A 19115-nucleotide genomic window follows, 5' to 3' on the forward strand; every position below is an offset into this window, starting at 1 on the left:
CCCACACAAAAGAATATAGTTGTTTTTGAAGTTCTTTTCAATGTTATAAGGGTTTATGAAAAGTTTATTTCCATCCTGACTTTTACATAAGTCCTTTGTATTGGTGTAGACTTGACGGACCAGATGGGACTCATTCCCTCCCAAACTAAAAGGAGAAACCAATGTTTTCTCTGGTAGGCACAACCTACCTGGCACCCCTATAAATAATAACCTCAAGTCTAAACCGTTACAAAATGTAGTAGGATTAGGGAGGCAATAAATAGGCCATAGAGGCAAAATAATTACAATTTAGCATTAACACTGGAGTGATAGATGTGCAGATGATGATGTACACATGTCAAACATGTAAAGTGTGATGTACCGCAGGGCAGCTCTCTAGGCCCTCTAGTCTTTTCTATTTTTTTACCAATGATCTGTCACTGGCACCAGCTGTCAGAGCAGCTCACAGATCACTGCACCTGTACATAGCCCATCTGTAAATAGCCCATCCAACTACCCCATCCCCATACTGTATTTATTTATTTATCTTGCTCCTTTGCACCCCAGTATCTCTACTTGCACATTCATCTTCTGCACATCTCCCATTTCAGTGTTTAATTGCTCATTTGTAATTACTTCGCCACCATGGCCTATTTATTGCCTTACCTCCCTTATCCTACCTCATTTGCACACACTGTATATAGACTTTTTCTACTGTATTATTGGCTATATGTTTGTTTATTCCATGTGTAACTCTGTGTTGTTGTATGTGTCGAACTGCTTTGCATTATCTTGGCCAGGTCGCAGTTGTAAATGAGAACGTGTTTTCAACTAGCCTACCTGGTTAAATAAAGGTGAAATAAATAAATACAAATTAAACAAAGCATGTGTGTCCATGTATGCTGATGATTCAACCATATACGCACAGCTAATGAAGTCACTGAAACCCTTAACAAAGAGTTGCAGTCTGTTTTGGAATGAGTGGCCAGTAATAAACTGGTCCTGAACATCTCTAAAACTAAGAGCACTGTATTTGGTACAAATCATCCATTGTTCTAGACCTCAGGTGAATCAGGTAATGCATGGTCTGGCTGTTGAACAAGTTGAGGAGACTAATTACTTGGCGTTACTTTAGATTGTAAACTGTCATGGTCAAAACATATAGATTCAATGGTTGTAAAGATGGGGAGAGGTCTGGTTGTAATAAAGAGATGCTCTGCCTTTTTTTACACCACACTCCAAAAAGCATGTTATGCAGGCTCTAGTTTAGTCTAATCTTGATTATTTTCCAGTCGTGTGGTCCAGTGCTGCAAGGAAAGACGTAGTTAAGCTGCAGCTGGCCCAGAACAGCAGCACGTTTTGCTCTTAATTGTAATCAGAGGGTTGATATAAATACTATGCGTGCCAGTCTCTCTTGGCTAAGAGTTGAGGAGAGACTGACTGCATCACTTCTTCTTTTTTATATTGTGTTGAAAATCTAGAACAATGGATGATTTGTACCAAATACAGCTTACACACAGCTCTGACACACACACACTTATCCCACCAGACATGCCATCAGGAGTCTTTTCACAGTCCCCAAATCCAGAACAAATTCAAGAAAGCGTACAGTATTATATAGAGCCCTAATTGCATGGAACTTCCTTCCATCTCATATTGCTCAAATAAACAGCAAACCTGGTTTCGAAAAACAGATAAAGCAACGCCTCGTGGCACAACGCCTCTCTCCTATTTGACCTAGATAGTTTGTGTGTATGCATTGATATGTAGGCTACGTGTGCCTTTTTTCAAATGCATGTAGTTCTGTCTTTGAGATTGTTCTTGTCTATTGATGTTCTGTATTATGTCATTCTGTATTAAGATACGTTTCATGTTTTTTGTGGACCCCAGGAACAGTAGCTGCTGCTTTTGCAACAGCTAATGGGGATCCTAATAAAATACCAAAATACCAAATACCAAAGTTGGGTGGAGGAGGAATAATGGTCTGGGGCTGTTTTTCATGGTTCGGGCTAGGCCCCTTAATTCCAGTGAAGGTCATTCTTAACGCTACAGTATACACTGACATTCTAGACCATTCTGTCCTTCCGACTTCATGGCAAGAGTTTGGGAAGACCCTTTCCTGTTTCAGCATGACAATGCCCCGTGCACAAAGCGAGGTCCATACAGAAATGGTTTGTCGAGATCGGTGTGGAAGAACTTGACTGGCCTGCAAAGAGCCCGGACCTCAACCCCATTGAACACCTTTGGGATGCCGACTATGAGCCTGGCCTAATCGCTCAACATCTGTGCCCGACTTCACTAATGCTTGTGGCTGAATGGAAGCAAGTACCCAATGTTCGAACATCTAGTGGAAAGCCTTTCCAGAAGACTGGAGGCTGTTATAACAGCAAAGGGGGACCAACTCCATATCAATGCCCATGATTTTGAAATTAGATGTTCGACGATCAGGTGTAATGAGAACTTATAGTAGTCCATCTTTTGATTATAGCTAGCTTAATTTCAGTCAACTGCTCCTGCTGAGGTCAGGCTCCGTTCAACACTAGCTTCTAACTTCCTCCTTCTAGCCAGCTAGTTTTAGCTAGCTAACTGGCTAATAGCCAGAGCCTTTGAGTACCTAGCTAGCTAGACATCTGACTGAAATATCAGCAACTATTTATCAGTTTTAGACTCATTCTCCGAGAGTCAGGGGTTCTGTTGACACGACAGGACTCAAGGGATGTAAAAATAAAAATCCCCCAAAAATCCCTCTGTCAGCGATGTCTCTCTGCTACTTGCCACTGTAGATCTGGGCTACGGTAGTTAGTTTGACCTCTCCGCCTATGTCGTGGATGGAGTTTCCCGTTGGACAGTGTGGTGAAAGAATGAGCTGCTAACAAGGTAAATCAGGCGAACATGATTCCACTCGTTCCAAGAGGTAGGCACGATTACAACTCCAATCAAGAAGCCTTCTGAGCGTTGATCAATGCTGGGAATGTAATAATATGTGGGTAAACGATAATGAACTAAATACAAAAAGGTGAGTCAATGCTATTTCACTAGTAAAAAGGTGCGTAAACAGAGTTTACCTTCCACTACATCCCCATTTGGGTCTGGTAAAACCCATTCATAAACATCAATATCCTGCCGGGCAGGATAGGATCTACATCTGTCCAGCATTATAGCTATCGATGTGACGTTTGGCGGCGCCTAATCAGTCAGTTCTGTACCTGTCTGGCTGAGTGGCAGTGTGGGTGGAATGAGCGAGCTCGCCTGGCAACCAGAGCTCGAGACAAGTGAGGAAATAAAACTCTGTAGTCTGCCTGGAAATGAATTTACAATATCAATAGATTCTTCATATAAACATACTTGATCATTTTCTGTTCTCCTCTCATTTCACTGTATCGTTTACACCTTCTGTAGCCTGCGCATGCGACAAATAAACTTTGATTTGATTTGATATAGTGTGTGTTTACCAGATACCAATGTGAAGAACAACATGACCTGCACCAAAGTCAGATTAGGATATAGGCCCAGGACTAGATAAGGTGTATTTTTACCTGGAGTTTTTCCTTATTGTAGGCTACTACTTTCACCACTTTTAGTCTTGAAAGCTTTGGTTGTTTAACTACCCTATCTTACTCACCCTGTTAAGCACATGGCCTCACACGTGAATCCTTAAAGAGATGGGTAGGGCTAAGGCTTAAGAGGGTGTGAACGATGCTGAATAGGTGTAGACAAAGAAGAGCTCTCCAGTAGGTGTACCAAAACATTTAAAGAGTCATTTTTCTCAAAAGTGGGATTACAAGTTTATCAACTTTCAAAGCATAACTACTTTCCCATTGTTTCTCAACTACTGTGTATAATGTACCACTTCGTAGCTCTGAGTCATTGCTTTTATCCAATGTAAAAAATGTAAAAAAAACAATTGCTACACAAGACCGAATCGAGGTGGTCGGTCACATATATCAAGGCCCTACATGTATCCACTTTCAAAGTGAATGCTTTTGTTTACAGGTTTTGTGGCAATTAATTTAACATTGGCAAATGCGGCAGTAAAAAAAAATGGTGTGCCTTTTTAAGGCAACGCCTTGATGTTAATAGATCGCAAAGCAGAATTCACTTAGCTAAACTTTTAGAAATGACCAGTTCACTGTCTCACCCATAGCCTAAAAATGCATCTCATGTGCAAGTGCGCTGTTCAGCTCACATGTGCAGGCTGGGGGACATTTAGGACGTATTCTAGTGCGGATCGCTAAAATAATGATTATGACAACAAGTCAAATATTATGGCAACACTATAGCAAAGACGTTCTGGTGTGGTTTAAAAACCTGGAAGCCAAGCTCGAGTTATCAGTGTAGACTGTTATCACCTGGACATGTTGAAATATCTTCATGCCTGGAATAAAAACCTCCAGTCTTCTGTGATAATGGTCAATTTATTGAGAGAAAAAAAATAATTGTAGGGGGTAGATTGGAAAAAGGCGAATCCCTTCCGAATCCTCCTCTGGAATAATGGACATTCTGGGGGTAATAATTACATAACTAATGTTCTCTAGTGATACTGCAAAGTGGGTTTTATTCCTGTTAGCTCCTAGTAGAGAAAAGAGCCTATGAACTCAAGATCAATTAGGCCTGCGACTCAAAATGCACTGTGTGGGCTGGGGGGCCGAAACGTGCATCACATTAGGTCAGTTACCGTAAAAGGAAAGATTTTATTTTTCACCGTCATCATCTCCAGCACCACCCCAACATCAACATAAGTTAAAATGGTGCATTTCTATGTTTGGTAGTAAAAACAAACAAACTGGAAGATAAGTGTTTCCAATGACATCAACCAATTAGTTGGAAACACTTATCTTCCTCTACCTTTTTTTTAAACAAAACATTGAAACGCACCATTGTCACATACAGTTGAAGTCGGAAGTTTATACATACACCTTAGCCAAATAATTTAAAATCAGTTTTTCACAATTCCTGACATTTAATCCTAGTACAAATTCCCTAGGTCAGTTAGGATCACCACATTATTTTAAGAATGTGAAATGTCAGAATAATAGTAGAGAGAATGATTTATTTCAGCTTTTATTTCTTTCATCACATTCCCAGTGGGTCAGAAGTTTACATACAGTCAATTAGTATTTGGTAGCATTGCCTTTAAATTGTTTAACTTGGGTCAAACATTTTGCACACACTTTTTCAGTTCTGCCCACAAATGTTCTATAGGATTGAGGCCAGGTCTTTGTGATGGCCACTCCAATACCTTGACAGTGTTGTCCTTAAGTCATTTTGCAATACCTTTACAGAACGCGTCTCCCTCCTGAGCGGTATGACGGCTGCATGATCCCATGGTGTTAATACTTGCGCACTATTGTTTGTACAGATGAACGTGGTAACTTCAGGCATTTGGGAATTGCTCCCAAGGATGAACCAGACTTGTGGAGGTCTTAACTGATTTCTTTTGATTTTCCCATGAAGTCAAGCAAAGAGGCACTGAGTTTGAAGGTAGGCCATGAAATGCATCCACGGGTACACCTCCAATTGACTCAAATGATGTCAATTAGCCTATCCTAATCTTCTAAAGCCATGACATAATTTTCTGAAACTTTCCAAGCTGTTTAAAGGTACAGTCAACTTAGTGTATGTAGCGTATTCTGACCCACTGGAATTGTGATACAGTGAATTATAAGTGAAATAATCTGTCTATAAATAATTGTTGTAAAAATGACTTGTGTCATGCACAAAGTAGATGTCCTAACCTACTTGCCAAAACTATAGTTTGTTAACAAGAAATTTGTGGAGTGGTTGAAAAACGAGTGACTCCAACCTAAGTGTATGTAAACTACCGACTTCAACTGTATGTCGATGTTGGGGTAGTGCAGGAGATGATGAATATGAAGTTGAACAAATGTGAAATGTCCCTTTAAGGTTAGGCTGATGTCTTTGGCTAAGTGAATCCAGGACTTGCAGAGACAAGTCAACACCACAGCAGAAGTGGATCCTGAGGTTGAGTGACACATTAGTTAAATCTAGAACCCTTCATTGAAACAATAACAAATTGTTTAGGTAGAAAGCTGAGGGATGGGCCTGGAGAAATGTATCCACTCAAATTCATAGACGGAGTTTTGGATGCAAGTACTGATCATCCAAGGTATCACAATTATAGTTTAAACCATGTTGAGGTTATACAGTGTTTGTTTACATTCACATTGTTTACAAACATTGGAGTAAAACAGGCTTATATGTTTTGGGTTCTGAACTAAGCTCATGCGGCATTATTCTTTAACAAAAACATGGGGGGATACATATCATTAATTTATAAGTCCAAAAATGGATGTGGCAAAAATAATTCTGGCTTTAATAATAGTAGTTGGCTATGTTCAGCCAGAAAACAAAAACAAAGCCCGTGTCTGAAATGACACCTTTGTAGTTCACTGTGGGGGAAATAGGCCACAGTCTAACCATTTCTGGAACATGTAAGTGGGCGTGGAAGAGATTGGTTTTATTTTCGTGCCAAAAACCAATGCTTGTTAATGGGATGAGGACACTGGTTCTCTGCTTCAATTTCCTGCAGGATACTTATTCAATACAGCATCAAGGTTTAGTGATGGGTCATGGCCAGTGGCATGACTGTGTGTGACTGTGTGTGTGTGTGTCAGCTGAGACTCATCCTGTCCATAGATTGAGGAGGTAGAGAGATGGGCATATGTATTACGGCAGGCAAAACGAATTACACACATAATCGCATGGGAAAAGAACATTACGGTCGAAGGGGATGAGAACAAGGAGTTGAGAACAGATCGACATGTTTCAGGGGGGTTAAATGTGGTTTGGGTTGGGAGTGGGGAGGATTTCTCTACTAATCAAGAATAGATGGCAGGGTATATGAAAGTGATGGTTGGATTGCTACGGGACGGGATGTTTTCAAATCATTATGTAGGATGGATTAGAGTTGGGGAAGGTTACGGCTGGATGGACACACTTCCATGTTATTTCCAATGATAGATTTCACACACAACTAACAACTCTTTAGAACTATGTGGTAAAGTTTTTAAAAAATGCATCAAAACATTACATTATGGTATTTGTATGGAGAATACTGTATGGGATGGACACACTAACCTACTCCTCTCACTTCCGCCTCTGTCGGGTCACCGTGCCCCACAGCACCCTGGGTAGTGGTGTGAATGTTAGTGTGCACAAGACCTCTTAAAGTGGTACTGCAACTAGAATGACCCTCTCTAGTGTTTCATTGTGGTCACAGCTGGACTACTGGGCTCAGGTCCTTGTGTTGTTTTAAAAGACTCCTCAATAACAGCTGGATCACAAGTAGAAAAGACTAGTCCACGTGTGGCGGTCCTGTTCCTGTGTGCGTGGCGTGCATACAGTAAGAGATATGAGGTTCGTTTCCAGGAGAGTGGCGGGCTGCAACGTGGTGCTGCTGAACCGTGACTAACAGCCAACTGTGAAGAACTATTGCCTGTCTGCCTGGGAGCCCCCACAGTGCCAGAGAAGAGCAGAGCTCTCACACAGGGGGAATACAAGTGTGTGTGTGTGTGTGTGTGTGTGTGTGTGTGTGTGTGTGTGTGTGTGTGTGTGTGTGTGTGTGTGTGTGTGTGTGTGTGTGTGTCAGAGCGCGAGAGTGAAACAGCAGGGCCAGAAGGCATGAGCCCCGTGCAGGAGACACAGCTCTTCAAAATGAACGGCACAGTGACAGCGGCAGAACATCAGCTACATTATTAGACTGTTGTAGCACAATGGTCTGAACGCCGGGAGAGAGTCAAGAGATGCCTTTCATCCGAGTCAACGCGGAACTTAATCTTTGCAAAAGAGAGCTATCAAATCCTGGGCAGATAGAGGAAATAGCCTACATACGGCTCAACTTAGTTGAAGGATTCCTTTTAGCTCCCAGCAGAGCAAAGAGCCTATGAACTAAAGATCAATTAAGCTTATGGCTCAGAATGCACTGTGTGGGCTGGGGGCCGATACTTTACATTGCATCACAACAGTTACCGTTAAGGTTAGGCTACAGGTTGCATGACAAGTTCAGCAGGTCTGTGGCTAACTGAACCCAGGACTTGCAGAGACAAGTCAACACCACAGCAGGAATGGACCCTGAGGTTCGAGTGACACATTGATTAATAATAGTAGTTGGACTTGTTAAAAAAAAAAGTTTAAAAAGGCTTCATCTGGAATAGCACCCTAGCAGGTATCTGGAATAGCACCCTAGCAGTGCACTATAGGGAATAGGCCACATTTCAGACACATCCAGAGTGAAACATGTAAGAGGACGTGGAAGAGATTGGTTTAACGGTTGGTCTATTTTAGGGTCTGAGACCAATGCTTGTTAATGGGATGAGGACACTGGTCCTCTGATTCAATTCCCTGTTGAATCCTTATTCAATACATACAGCATCAAGGTTTAGTTCTGGATCATGGCTACTTTTAACCAAGGCATATGTGTGTGACAGTTTGTGTGTTTGTGTATTTTTGTGGTTGTGTGTGTGTGTGTGTGTGTGTGTGTGTGTGTGTGTGTGTGTGTGTGTGTGTGTGTGTGTGTGTGTGTGTGTGTGTGTGTGTGTGTGTGTGTGTGTGTGTGTGTGTGTGTGTGTGTCGTGTGACAGCCGAGACTCATCTTATCTATAGATTGAGTGGGAGAGAGATGGGCATGTGTCTGACGGCAGCCAAAACCAAATTACACACATAATAGCATGGGAAAAGAACATTACGGTTGAAGGGGATGAGAACAAGGAGGTGAGAACAGATCGACATGTTTCAGGGGGGTTAAATGTGGTTGGGAGTGGGGAGGATTTCTCTACTAATCAAGAATAGATGGCAGGGTATATGAAAGTGATGGTTGGATTGCTACGGGACGGGATGTTTTCAAATCATTATGTAGGATGGATTAGAGTTGGGGAAGGTTACGGCTGGATGGACACACTTCCATGTTATTTCCAATGATAGATTTCACACACAACTAACAACTCTTTAGAACTATGTGGTAAAGTAATAAAATGCTTCAAAACATTACATCATGACTCATTACATTAGCAACTTATCCTTTTTGGTCTGCTACCTCATTCCATCCTCGTCTGCCACCTCATTCTATCCTCGTCTGCCACCTCATTCCATCCTCGTCTGCCACCTCATTCCATCCTCGTCTGCCACCTCATTCCATCCCCGTCTGCCACCTCATTCCATCCTCGTCTGCCACCTCATTCCATCTTCGTCTGCCACCTCATTCCATCCCCGTCTGCCACCTCATTCCATCCTCGTCTGCCACCTCATTCTATCCTCGTCTGCCACCTCATTCCATCCCCGTCTGCCACCTCATTCCATCCCCGTCTCCCATCTCTGAGAGTGTTTTAGTCTCTGTAGCTTCACATCCCGCCTTAACCACAAACTGCTCCATTGACTCTGAATGGGACGACATCCCAAAGGGGCCTCTAATCTGCTGTAAATGGGCCAGGTAGCGATGTGTGTGTGTGTGTGTGTGTGTGTGTGTGTGTGTGTGTGTGTGTGAGACACCACAGAGTAGACTAGGCATAAAACTATGAGCTCATCCTCCCCCGACAGCCATTGCCATGGCAGCACAGCTCCAGGTAACACACTTGACACACCTGTCTCCTGTCCTCTGCGCCTCCCGACTGTCCGCCCAGGTGACTCAAGCCACGCCCATTTCAGAGGCAGGTGGATATTCAAGTGTGTGATACTGTGGGACTCAATTCTTCAGAATTTGTTATAGAGAATACTGATACTCTAACAGGAAATGAATCCGAATAGTTAGAGAATACTGACACTAACAGGAAATGAATCCGAATATTTAGAGAATACTGACACTAACAGGAAATGAATGCAAAAAATGTTTTTCTACAATATTTACCTTCGTATATTATTTTTCCATTCAACCACAGAACAAACACTGGGGATCTTTTACACTGAGTGAACCAGCCTCTCTAAATGTCATCTGTGTAACCTGATCTGTAGTAGAATCATATAAGAGGATTGTTAAAAGAGAGAGGCCTTATTCCCTAGTCATTTATACCGTCATCGCCAAAGAGTAGACACACTCAGTAGACAGGGGTCTGAGAGTGGGTGACACACACTCAAAATCATATTTACAGTTCTGACTGAACAACCCAAACACAATTTCAATGTTTACTTCCCTTCAATACATCATACCCATTCTACCATGCAATGTACACAATCCACAGCAGTTATGAAAAAGCCCATCTGGGATTTAGGTGTTTGATTTCATCTTTACTCTGCTGAAGTAGTGTAACTAACGTCCGGCACCTTTGAAGATAAAATCGGGCACACAGTCACACTGTCTACCCTGAAGTGAAACAAATAGGCTAACAGTGGGAAAACCCAACACTGAACATGTCTAACGACAAATTGCTGTCGAAGTGTTTAAATGGATAGTTTGGGATGTATCTACTTTCCCAGAGTCAGATGAACTTGTGGATACCATTATGAAGAGCGTTAGAGGTAGTTTCGCGGGCCAATGTTAACTAGCGTCGGCGCAATGACTAGAAGTCTATGGGAACAGCTTGGTGCAATGACTGCCCGGGGAGACATGAAAATGGTATCCACAAGTTCATCTGACTCTGGGGAAGTTGCCAAAATCCTCAACTATCCCAATAAATAAAAATACTTCTATTATCTAATTATCCCCATTGGGTGATAAGATCCCGAGGTCCCATCCCTCCATAATCTGCGTGGAAAAACGCGGACTCGGCGGAAGAGAGGAGAAGGGAGAGAGCAGTTGGTGCGTGGCCACGTTCCATCAGAGGCTCCATTGCCTGTGAGTGGACACACACACACACAGGCAAGGCCAGGCAAGGCCCCCAGGGTAGAGGCAAAGTCTGGCCACGGCGTATGGAACAAGAGAAAGATGAAAAATAAGAGGAGAGTGGAGAGGTGAAGTCATGGCAGGGTGTGAACTGTGGATGAGGTAGGGACTGGGGAGGGAGGGGCTGCAACAGAGGGGCGAGGTCATTAGGTCATGAGAACGGCAGGATGTTTGCACAGGGGATGGCAGGGAGAGACATAGGACAAAATACGCAGGGGCAAGTGTATGGGCATTGGACACATGCACACACACAAAACTAGGGCTTCACTATGCAAACCAGCTGGCCCAAATAGGCAAACACATCTACACAAACAACACACACTCATACCACACACACATCTACTCAAACCCAGACTCACACGTGAAAGCAGGTCAACACGAAAGTGATTACTCCACCCGACCTGTGTGTCATTGACAAACACACATAAACAAACACACTCCCACACAAAACAAACAGACACAGCCATGATGCCACACCGTGGGGCCTTGCTTGAACCTATTAGTGAGGGTGTGGCCACCCAGGATAGGATGAGGAAACACAGTGCATTGGTGAACGTGATCTGGGGCTGCAGTCGGGACAATGGGGGCCATTGTGCTGCTATGGCCAGAACCTCATCATCAGCATAATGCCCTTTACAGCCCCCACCCCCACCATCACACTCACACAGCCACACTGTGCTACTGGGAGCGGGGAACAGACAGCCAGCATGGACACCGCATGGAGACACTGTCCATGCATAGTGGCCAGTAAGAAAACAGTGCATGGACTGTGTCGACCAGCAAGAGCCAAGATCAAAGATAGTGGCGGCCAATAGGGACATCAAATGGGGGCAGTCAGTGACAGTCAGTAGGGACACAAATCAAATCAAATCAAATTTATTTATATAGCCCTTCGTACATCAGCTGATATCTCAAAGTGCTGTACAGAAACCCAGCCTAAAACCCCAAACAGCAAGCAATGCAGTCCTGTGCTTGGGACTGTCTCAGCTAACAAGAAAAGTTCTGCTGATAAGAGTCAATAAGGAAATACCCTACTCCTCTACATCGTGAGATCATAAGTCCTATTCCTCTTAAATACAAAAGAAAAATGATAGAAGAAGTAGCTTAAGCAACTCAATTGTGAACAGCATGGCTCTCATTGTCTCTGGTAGCATGTTGTTTATTTAACTAGGCAAGTCAGTTAAGAACAAATACTTATTTTACAACGACGGCCTAATGCATTAGCTAGCGTGTGTCTGCCTACACGGCCACAGGGCCTTGGCTTGCTGAGAAAGCCTGAGATATGTGCATAGCAATCTCATTACGTCATGCAGCTGTTTAGGTGAATGATCCGTATGCATTACCCTGAGTGTCTGTCTTTAGTGTGTGTGTGTGTGTGTGTGTGTGTGTGCGTGTGTGTGTGTGTGTGTGTGTGTGTGTGTGAACATGCAAAACTGAAAAAAAGTGTACAGTTGAAGTAGGAAGTTTACATACTGTTAGGTTGGAGTCATTAAAACCTGTTTTTCAACCACTCCACAAATTTCTTGTTAACAAACTATAGTTTTGTGCATGACACAAGTAATTTTTCCAACAATTGTTTACAGACAGATTATTTCACTTAGAATTAATTCACTGTGCCACAATTCCAGTAGGTCAGAAGTTTACATACACTAAGTTGACTGTGCCTTTAAACAGCTTGGACAATTCCAGAAAATGACATCATGGCTTTAGAGGCTTCTGATAGGCTAATTGACATAATTTGAGTCAATTGGAGGTGTACCTGTGGATGTATGTAACTCAGTGTCTCTGTGCTTGACATCATGGGAAAATCAAAAGAAATCAGCCAAGACCTCAGAAAAACATTTGTAGACCTCCACAAGTCTGGTTCATCCTTGGGATCAATTTCCAAACGCCTGAAGGTACTACGTTCATCTGTACAAACAGTAGTACGCAAGTATAAACACCATAGGACCACACAGCCGTCATACCGTTTAGGAAGGAGACACGTTCTGTCTCCTAGAGATGAACGTACTTTGGTGCGAAAAGTGCAAATAAATCCCAGAACAACAGCAAAGGACCTTGTGAAGATTCTGGATGAAACAGGTACAAAAGTATCTATATCCACAGTAAAAACTAGCCCTATATTGACATAACCTGAAAGGCAGCTCAGCAAGGAAGAAGCCACTGCTCCAAAATCGCCATAAAAAAGCCAGACTACGGTTTGCAACTGCACATGGGGACAAAGATCATACTTTTTGGAGAAATGTCCTCTGGTCTGATGAAACAAAAATAGAACATAATGACCATTGTTATGTTTGGAGGAAAAAGGGGGGAGGCTTGCAAGCCGAAGAACACCATCCCAACCGTGAAGCACGGGGGTGGCAGCATCATGTTGTGGGGGTGCTTTGCTGCAGGAGGGACTGGTGCACTTCACAAAATACATAGCTTCATGAGGCAGGAAAATTATATGGATATATTGAAGCAACATCTCAAGACATCAGTCAAGAAGTTAAAGCTTGGTCACAAATGTGTCATCCAAATGGACAATGACCCCAAGCATACTTCCAGAGTTGTGGCAAAATGGCTTGGAGTGGCCATCACAAAGACCTGACCTCAATCATATAAAAAATGTGTGGGCAGATCTGAAAAAGTGTGTGCGAGCAAGGAGGCCTACAAACCTGACTCAGTTACACAAGCTCTGTCAGGAGGAATGGGCCAAAATTCACCCAACTTATTGTGGGAAGCTACCCAAAACATTTGACCCAAGTTAAACAATTTTAAAGGCAATGCTACCAAATACTAATTGAGTGTATGTAAACTTCTGACCCACTGGGAATGTGATGAAAAAAATAAAAGCTGAAATAAATCATTCTCTCTACTATTATTCTGACATTTCACATTCTTAAAATAAGGTGGTGATCCTAACTGACCTACGACAGGTAATTTGTACTAGGATTAAATGTCAGGAATTGTGAAAAACAGAGTTTAAATGTATTTGGCTAAGGTGTATGTAAACTTCCAACTTCAACTATAGATGAATATACATTCATGGATATTTGATTCAACGTTCTCCTTTCTAAAACTTCTACTATCACAAACTTACATCCCACTAGTTACAATACATTTACATCCCTGTTCCCCCCACCCCCACCCGTGACCTTTAGGAGGAAATGTGACGCTGTTTGGGTTCAGATTCCTATTCGGCTTATTTTGTGTCAGTCTTCCTGTGTGTGTGGGGAACAAAAGGGTGTGCTGTGAAGAAGCTAAACCTCCCCACCACTGAAGACATTGGAGTCTGATGATTATGACAGACTTTATCAACTGCCAGACCAGCAGAGGTCTTCAGTTTGAGTCACCAGACCAGACCAGTGTACGTGTTGGATGAGGGGATAATGGCTCCCTGTCTGTGCCCCCAAACCAGAGTTCCCACTTCGTCACTGTGGCTTGAGTCAGTCCCCCAAGCTTGCCCTCCTCCATTGTGTGTGAACCTGCCAAGGATATGGACAGGGCAAAACCGACCCTGAGAGAGAGAGAGGTGACAACCTCCTGCCTGGTACTGCTTTCTAGTATTATATTGTACTGTAGCTATACAAATAATTGGCTACTGTGCCAAGCAATCGTAAGCCGGGTTGGGCCTATTTGGGGGAAGAAGTTTTAAGTTCCAACAAACGAGAGAAATTGGAATGGGTTTGAAAACCTGAATGAATAAATCAGCCCTGATAAGAGTCTGATAAAAGATTCATGTGAAATAGTACAGTACCCATGTGGCAAGCAGTGTGACTAGAAGACATCGCCATGGCTAGTTAGTAAAGAAGGGTGAAGTAACTTACTAACCCAGTACAGAGCTTTAACAACAGTCAGATGAGAAGCAGCATTTACAGGCCACATTATTCAACACACTTCTTGCCTTACTTTACTACAAACAGAGAGCTGGGTTCATGACTTGCTGACACACACGAGGTAAATGCTGAGGTAAAAAGGGGTCTGACTGCTGACTTGTCACTAAACTAGAGCAGAGGCAAGAGGAACTTCTGTAGCCTACAACAGTACCCACTGTTAGGATATTTTCAACGTCTTTGTGAGTGGTGGTGGCACCCGTGCTGAGTTGTTCACAACCCCCACTGTAAAGAACATCTGTCATTGCACCAACTGAGTCAAATACTGTATCAGGATACTGTCAAGTAAACTAGTCTAAATGACAAAATTACCCCAGCTCAATGTCCATCGCTTTAGTGGTGTGTATTTCTATTTCAATGGTATGAATTTCCTTCTCGTATTTCACATTATCCTTGTAATATTTGTCAAAGACCTCGTTATAGTCAAAACGCATTGCTCAAGCTGTCAGAAATGAGTTGGCAATAATGACTGTCGCCACAAACATGCCCCCCCCCCCCCCCCCCCCCCCCTTGAAAAGGGTCCATTCCAAAAAGGTTGGGAGCCTTGCGACTTGCTATTGGTTCTTCCCAGACTCAAGGTGGTTCTGAGAACTGGTGAGGTTCACTGGGATGTGTGTGTGTATTTATGTGTTTGTGTGTGTGCCAAACACCCGCCCGGTATTGTGCCCGCCCGGCCAGGAGCTCTTCGCATATGCATTTGGCTGCAATGAGGAACCCATGAGGAAACATGCCAAGGTGACAATGCAGGACACCACAAGTGTGTCTTGACAAAATTCAGAGCATAAAGAGCGCAATGCATCGTCAAAAATCCAGTTCAATTATTATTTGACAATAGAAAAAATAGAAAATAGAACCGCATTGGGTTTCCATTGATGATAACCCCAGCTGCAGATAACGTACATTGTAGCACCGTTGTTATTACACTGTAACGGCAACGTAACAACTTACTTGTATCGAGTCATTCGCCATCGTGGTTCTTTGTGTCGTGCTCCAGTGATGGTGCCGTTCTAGACCAGACCAACTGGACTGGACAACATGCGATTGTCCGGCGAGTGCTCACAATGGTCTTCTCCGCGAATTGAGGCAGCTAGATGATCAATTCATCCAATTGTTGCTCAAATATGTGCTCTGTCCAAAAACTCACCACTATATTCTCTGAGATAAAGGAACTTTTAAAAACAGTCCTCAGCCAATGGTCAAAGATAATCCCATTGTGTCGCCTCAACGGGCCACTGTCCAAGGAAGCTGTTTGTCTAGTTGTTCGACTAATGGTTCGTTCAACAAATACAAAATGTTCCCGGTGAGTGTCTTTAAAATGTCAGTAGGATAAAAGCATAAAACAAAACTGTTTGATTCCGTTCATTGTTATTTTCTTTTGAGGCTAGCTATCAACAGCTAGAGCACCCGGGGAACAAACGGCACGACTCCCTCCCTATCCGCGTAACAGACTCGGAAGAGGGATAGAGATCCATTGCTAACATAAAACGCTACAGAGGCAGAAAAACTGTCGAGATCCGTCTTCGTAGTAACATCCGTGAACCACGAACACGCGTCAGTCTCCCAGTATCACATGCCACAAAATCCTTCTTTCAAACGAGACTATTTTATGCTTCCCTCGAGCAAAGTACCGAATGACCGAAGGGTGTCACTCTTCGTTCGGGTTTTGGAGGGCAGAGGAATATCGCCTTGTCTGTCCGCGCATTTCCGATGATGGCTTGAGCGGGAGGCTACAATTTTTTTTCTGATGGAGCTGCGCGCAGTTGCGCTGGCACAACGTGTACGGTAGGTAGCAGGAGCGCGCCCAATGTATCATGTGACCATGTCCAGACCCTGGATTTGTAATTTCCAATTTCTCACATTGTACGCTGTTGCTTTTCTCTTTCCCCTCTCCCAGATTTGCAATTTAGCCACACACAAAACAACTGTTATTGGTATTACTCTGCTTACAAGTAAAAATGTGCCCATGCAATCACAACCAGAAGATAAATGGAGTACAGTTACAGTAGAATCAAAAGTATATGACTAAAACATTTAATATCGCAAATCTACAAGTTACACTCATTATCTAATATTGGAAACAAGCCCAAATCTATAGTGGATACATACTATCCTACATTAAGCAACAAGCCATTAGGTCAATACATAACAATAGTCCCAAAGACGAACTGAGGTACAGTGTTTTGCAGAAGAGGTGTGTGTGAGAGTGAGAGTGAGAGTGAGAGAGAGAGAGAGAGAGAGAGAGAGGCAGGTAGCCTAGCGGTTAACAGTGTTGGGCCAGTAACCGAAAGGTTGCTTGTTCGACTTCCAAAGTTGGCAAGGTGGAAAAATATGTCCTTCTGCCCTTGAGCAAGGCAGTTAACCCCCAACAACAACTGCTTCAGAGGGGCTTGGTTAAATGCGGTAGACACATTTAAGGTTGAATGCATTCAGCTGTGCGGCTGACTAGGTATCCCCTTTCCCTATTGGCCTCCTTATCCCTACATAAGCAGAAACTCAAACTATAGCTGAATAAAACAAAAACAAATCTCAGGGCATGCAAATGGGAGATTTGCTTACAGAGAATTTGATACTGCCAGAGGGAGACTGAGACGGAAAAGCAAAGGAGCACCTGGTCATAATTGATGATAGGTGAAAAACATCACACAAAGGCTATGAAAATGCACACCAGAAATAGCCTGCTTACATCTGATAGCGGTAATGGGCAGGCTAAATAAACATAGCCTACATTCACACCATCAAGTGTTCCATCTTATTTCCTTGTGGGCAGGAGTTTATTTTATTTTTCCTTGGTCAGTTTCCAGCCTATTGCTTGCTGGAATATCATTGGGACAATATATCCAGATGTATTCCCTCAGAAAGACCAAATTAGAAAATACTCAAATGTAACTCTTATTGTGTCAATACCAATACACTTAAGAGTGTTAAAGCCTGGATTGACTATAATGACTAGCACAGTGAACTCATAATATTGATGCAGTACACACATCAATTTGCACTTAAGAATTTGTAGGGGGGGGGGGGGGGGGGGGGTTGCCAGTTTTGTCATCAGCCACGTCGTCTTGATCCGCTTCCTTGGCCCTTTCAGCCAAGAGCTCCTTGGTGAGGGTGATGTCACTCCTTGAGGAGTGGGAACTCCCACTCCCACGGCTCCTCCAGGCTCCAAAATGTCCGTCAGAGCTCCAACCCTCAGCATGGTCATCTATGACGTGTGTGATAGTGTCCGCCATTCAACAGATGGCTCCCTCGCCTCCATAGCGTGGGGGTATGGTTGGAATCATCAAATGTGTTGTGAGTAGGGGGGTTTGTCTCCCTCTTCTGTTGACTCTGGGTTTGTAGAGGAGGCAGGTGCACTGAAGTGCCTACTAAGTGGGAATACCCACACAATTACTTTTTACAGCTTATTTTTTTGCAGGGGAGGCAAAATAGTTTTTCCATGGCAGCTGTAATCCGCAGGAGGAGAGACTGTTTTTTTCCCGGCTCATCAGCCACGGTTATCTGAACAGGTGACAGAGAACAGGGGATGACATCATTAGGACAAACAGTAAAATAAACTTTTGCAACAGAAAACAAAAACATTTTTTTTTTAGTTCATATATTCTCTTCCCCTAACATTACAATGGTGGTAATGTTAGGGGATGGTGGTGAAATAATATAATTTTGTTGAAGATAAATAGACATGTGGACTGACAGAAGGGAGGACTTACCATCAGTGCCAAGGGTTGCCACCTTGTTCTTCTTCAGGGTCTTCTTGCGACCTCACTTCCCCTTTCCTAACTTCCGCATTGCCTCGAAACAGATATGAGTTGGTGCCTCACAATCAAACAGCCCCAATAACTCAACAACCTACTGGTTAATGGTAGTCTCCTTACCTGTGTGGAGGTGCTGTCCACAAGGTCTGTGGAGAGGGAGCTGCTGCTGGCCTTCTCCAAGCTAGCAGAGTCACATTTCTTGTCGTCGATTGCAGCCACATCCTCTTGGTCCTCTTCCAGGGTTTCCCCCTGGGCCAAGAGTTCCTCTGTGAGGGTGATGTCACTCTTTGAGGAGCTTGAGGAGGAGCGTGATTTCCCACCACCACGGCTCCTCCTCGCTCAAAAATGGCCGTCAGAACTCCAGTCCTGGGTGTGGTCGTCTATGACGCGCGCGATGGTGTCTGCCATGCAACATATGGCTCCCTCGCCACCATAGCGTGCGGCGCGCAGTTGAGCCCGGTTGGAGTCCGAGCACAGGGACAACCTTTTTTGCCGCAGCCTTCACAATGGCCTTCATTGCATCTTCCCCCCTGAATTGGATGCTCTCCTCCAGGCTGAAGAGGACAGAGATGTCAGCATACTTCAGGGCATGCTGGACCTCCACAAAGAGATCCTTCATCAGCCTGAAGGGGGCGTTGGCCCTCCTTGTCTGGGGGACTCTGAGGCCTCCAGTCGGCGCAT

General features: G+C 43.6%; 1 protein-coding gene across 1 annotated transcript in view; it reads right to left on the reverse strand.

The window, feature by feature from the left end:
- LOC139424577 (serine/threonine-protein kinase N1-like) overlaps positions 1 to 16465 on the reverse strand; it is a 58126-nt gene extending 41661 nt beyond the window's left edge. Inside the window, exon 1 of the mRNA XM_071176552.1 lies at positions 15634 to 16465. Coding sequence (XP_071032653.1) covers positions 15634 to 15654 — 21 coding nt within the window. The 5' untranslated portion in view covers positions 15655 to 16465. The remainder of the gene's footprint in view (positions 1 to 15633) is intronic.
- Between the last annotated feature and the right edge of the window lie 2650 nt (positions 16466 to 19115).

Source organism: Oncorhynchus clarkii, chromosome 13 (assembly GCF_045791955.1).
Source record: "Oncorhynchus clarkii lewisi isolate Uvic-CL-2024 chromosome 13, UVic_Ocla_1.0, whole genome shotgun sequence".
Classification (NCBI taxonomy): Eukaryota; Metazoa; Chordata; class Actinopteri; order Salmoniformes; family Salmonidae; genus Oncorhynchus; species Oncorhynchus clarkii.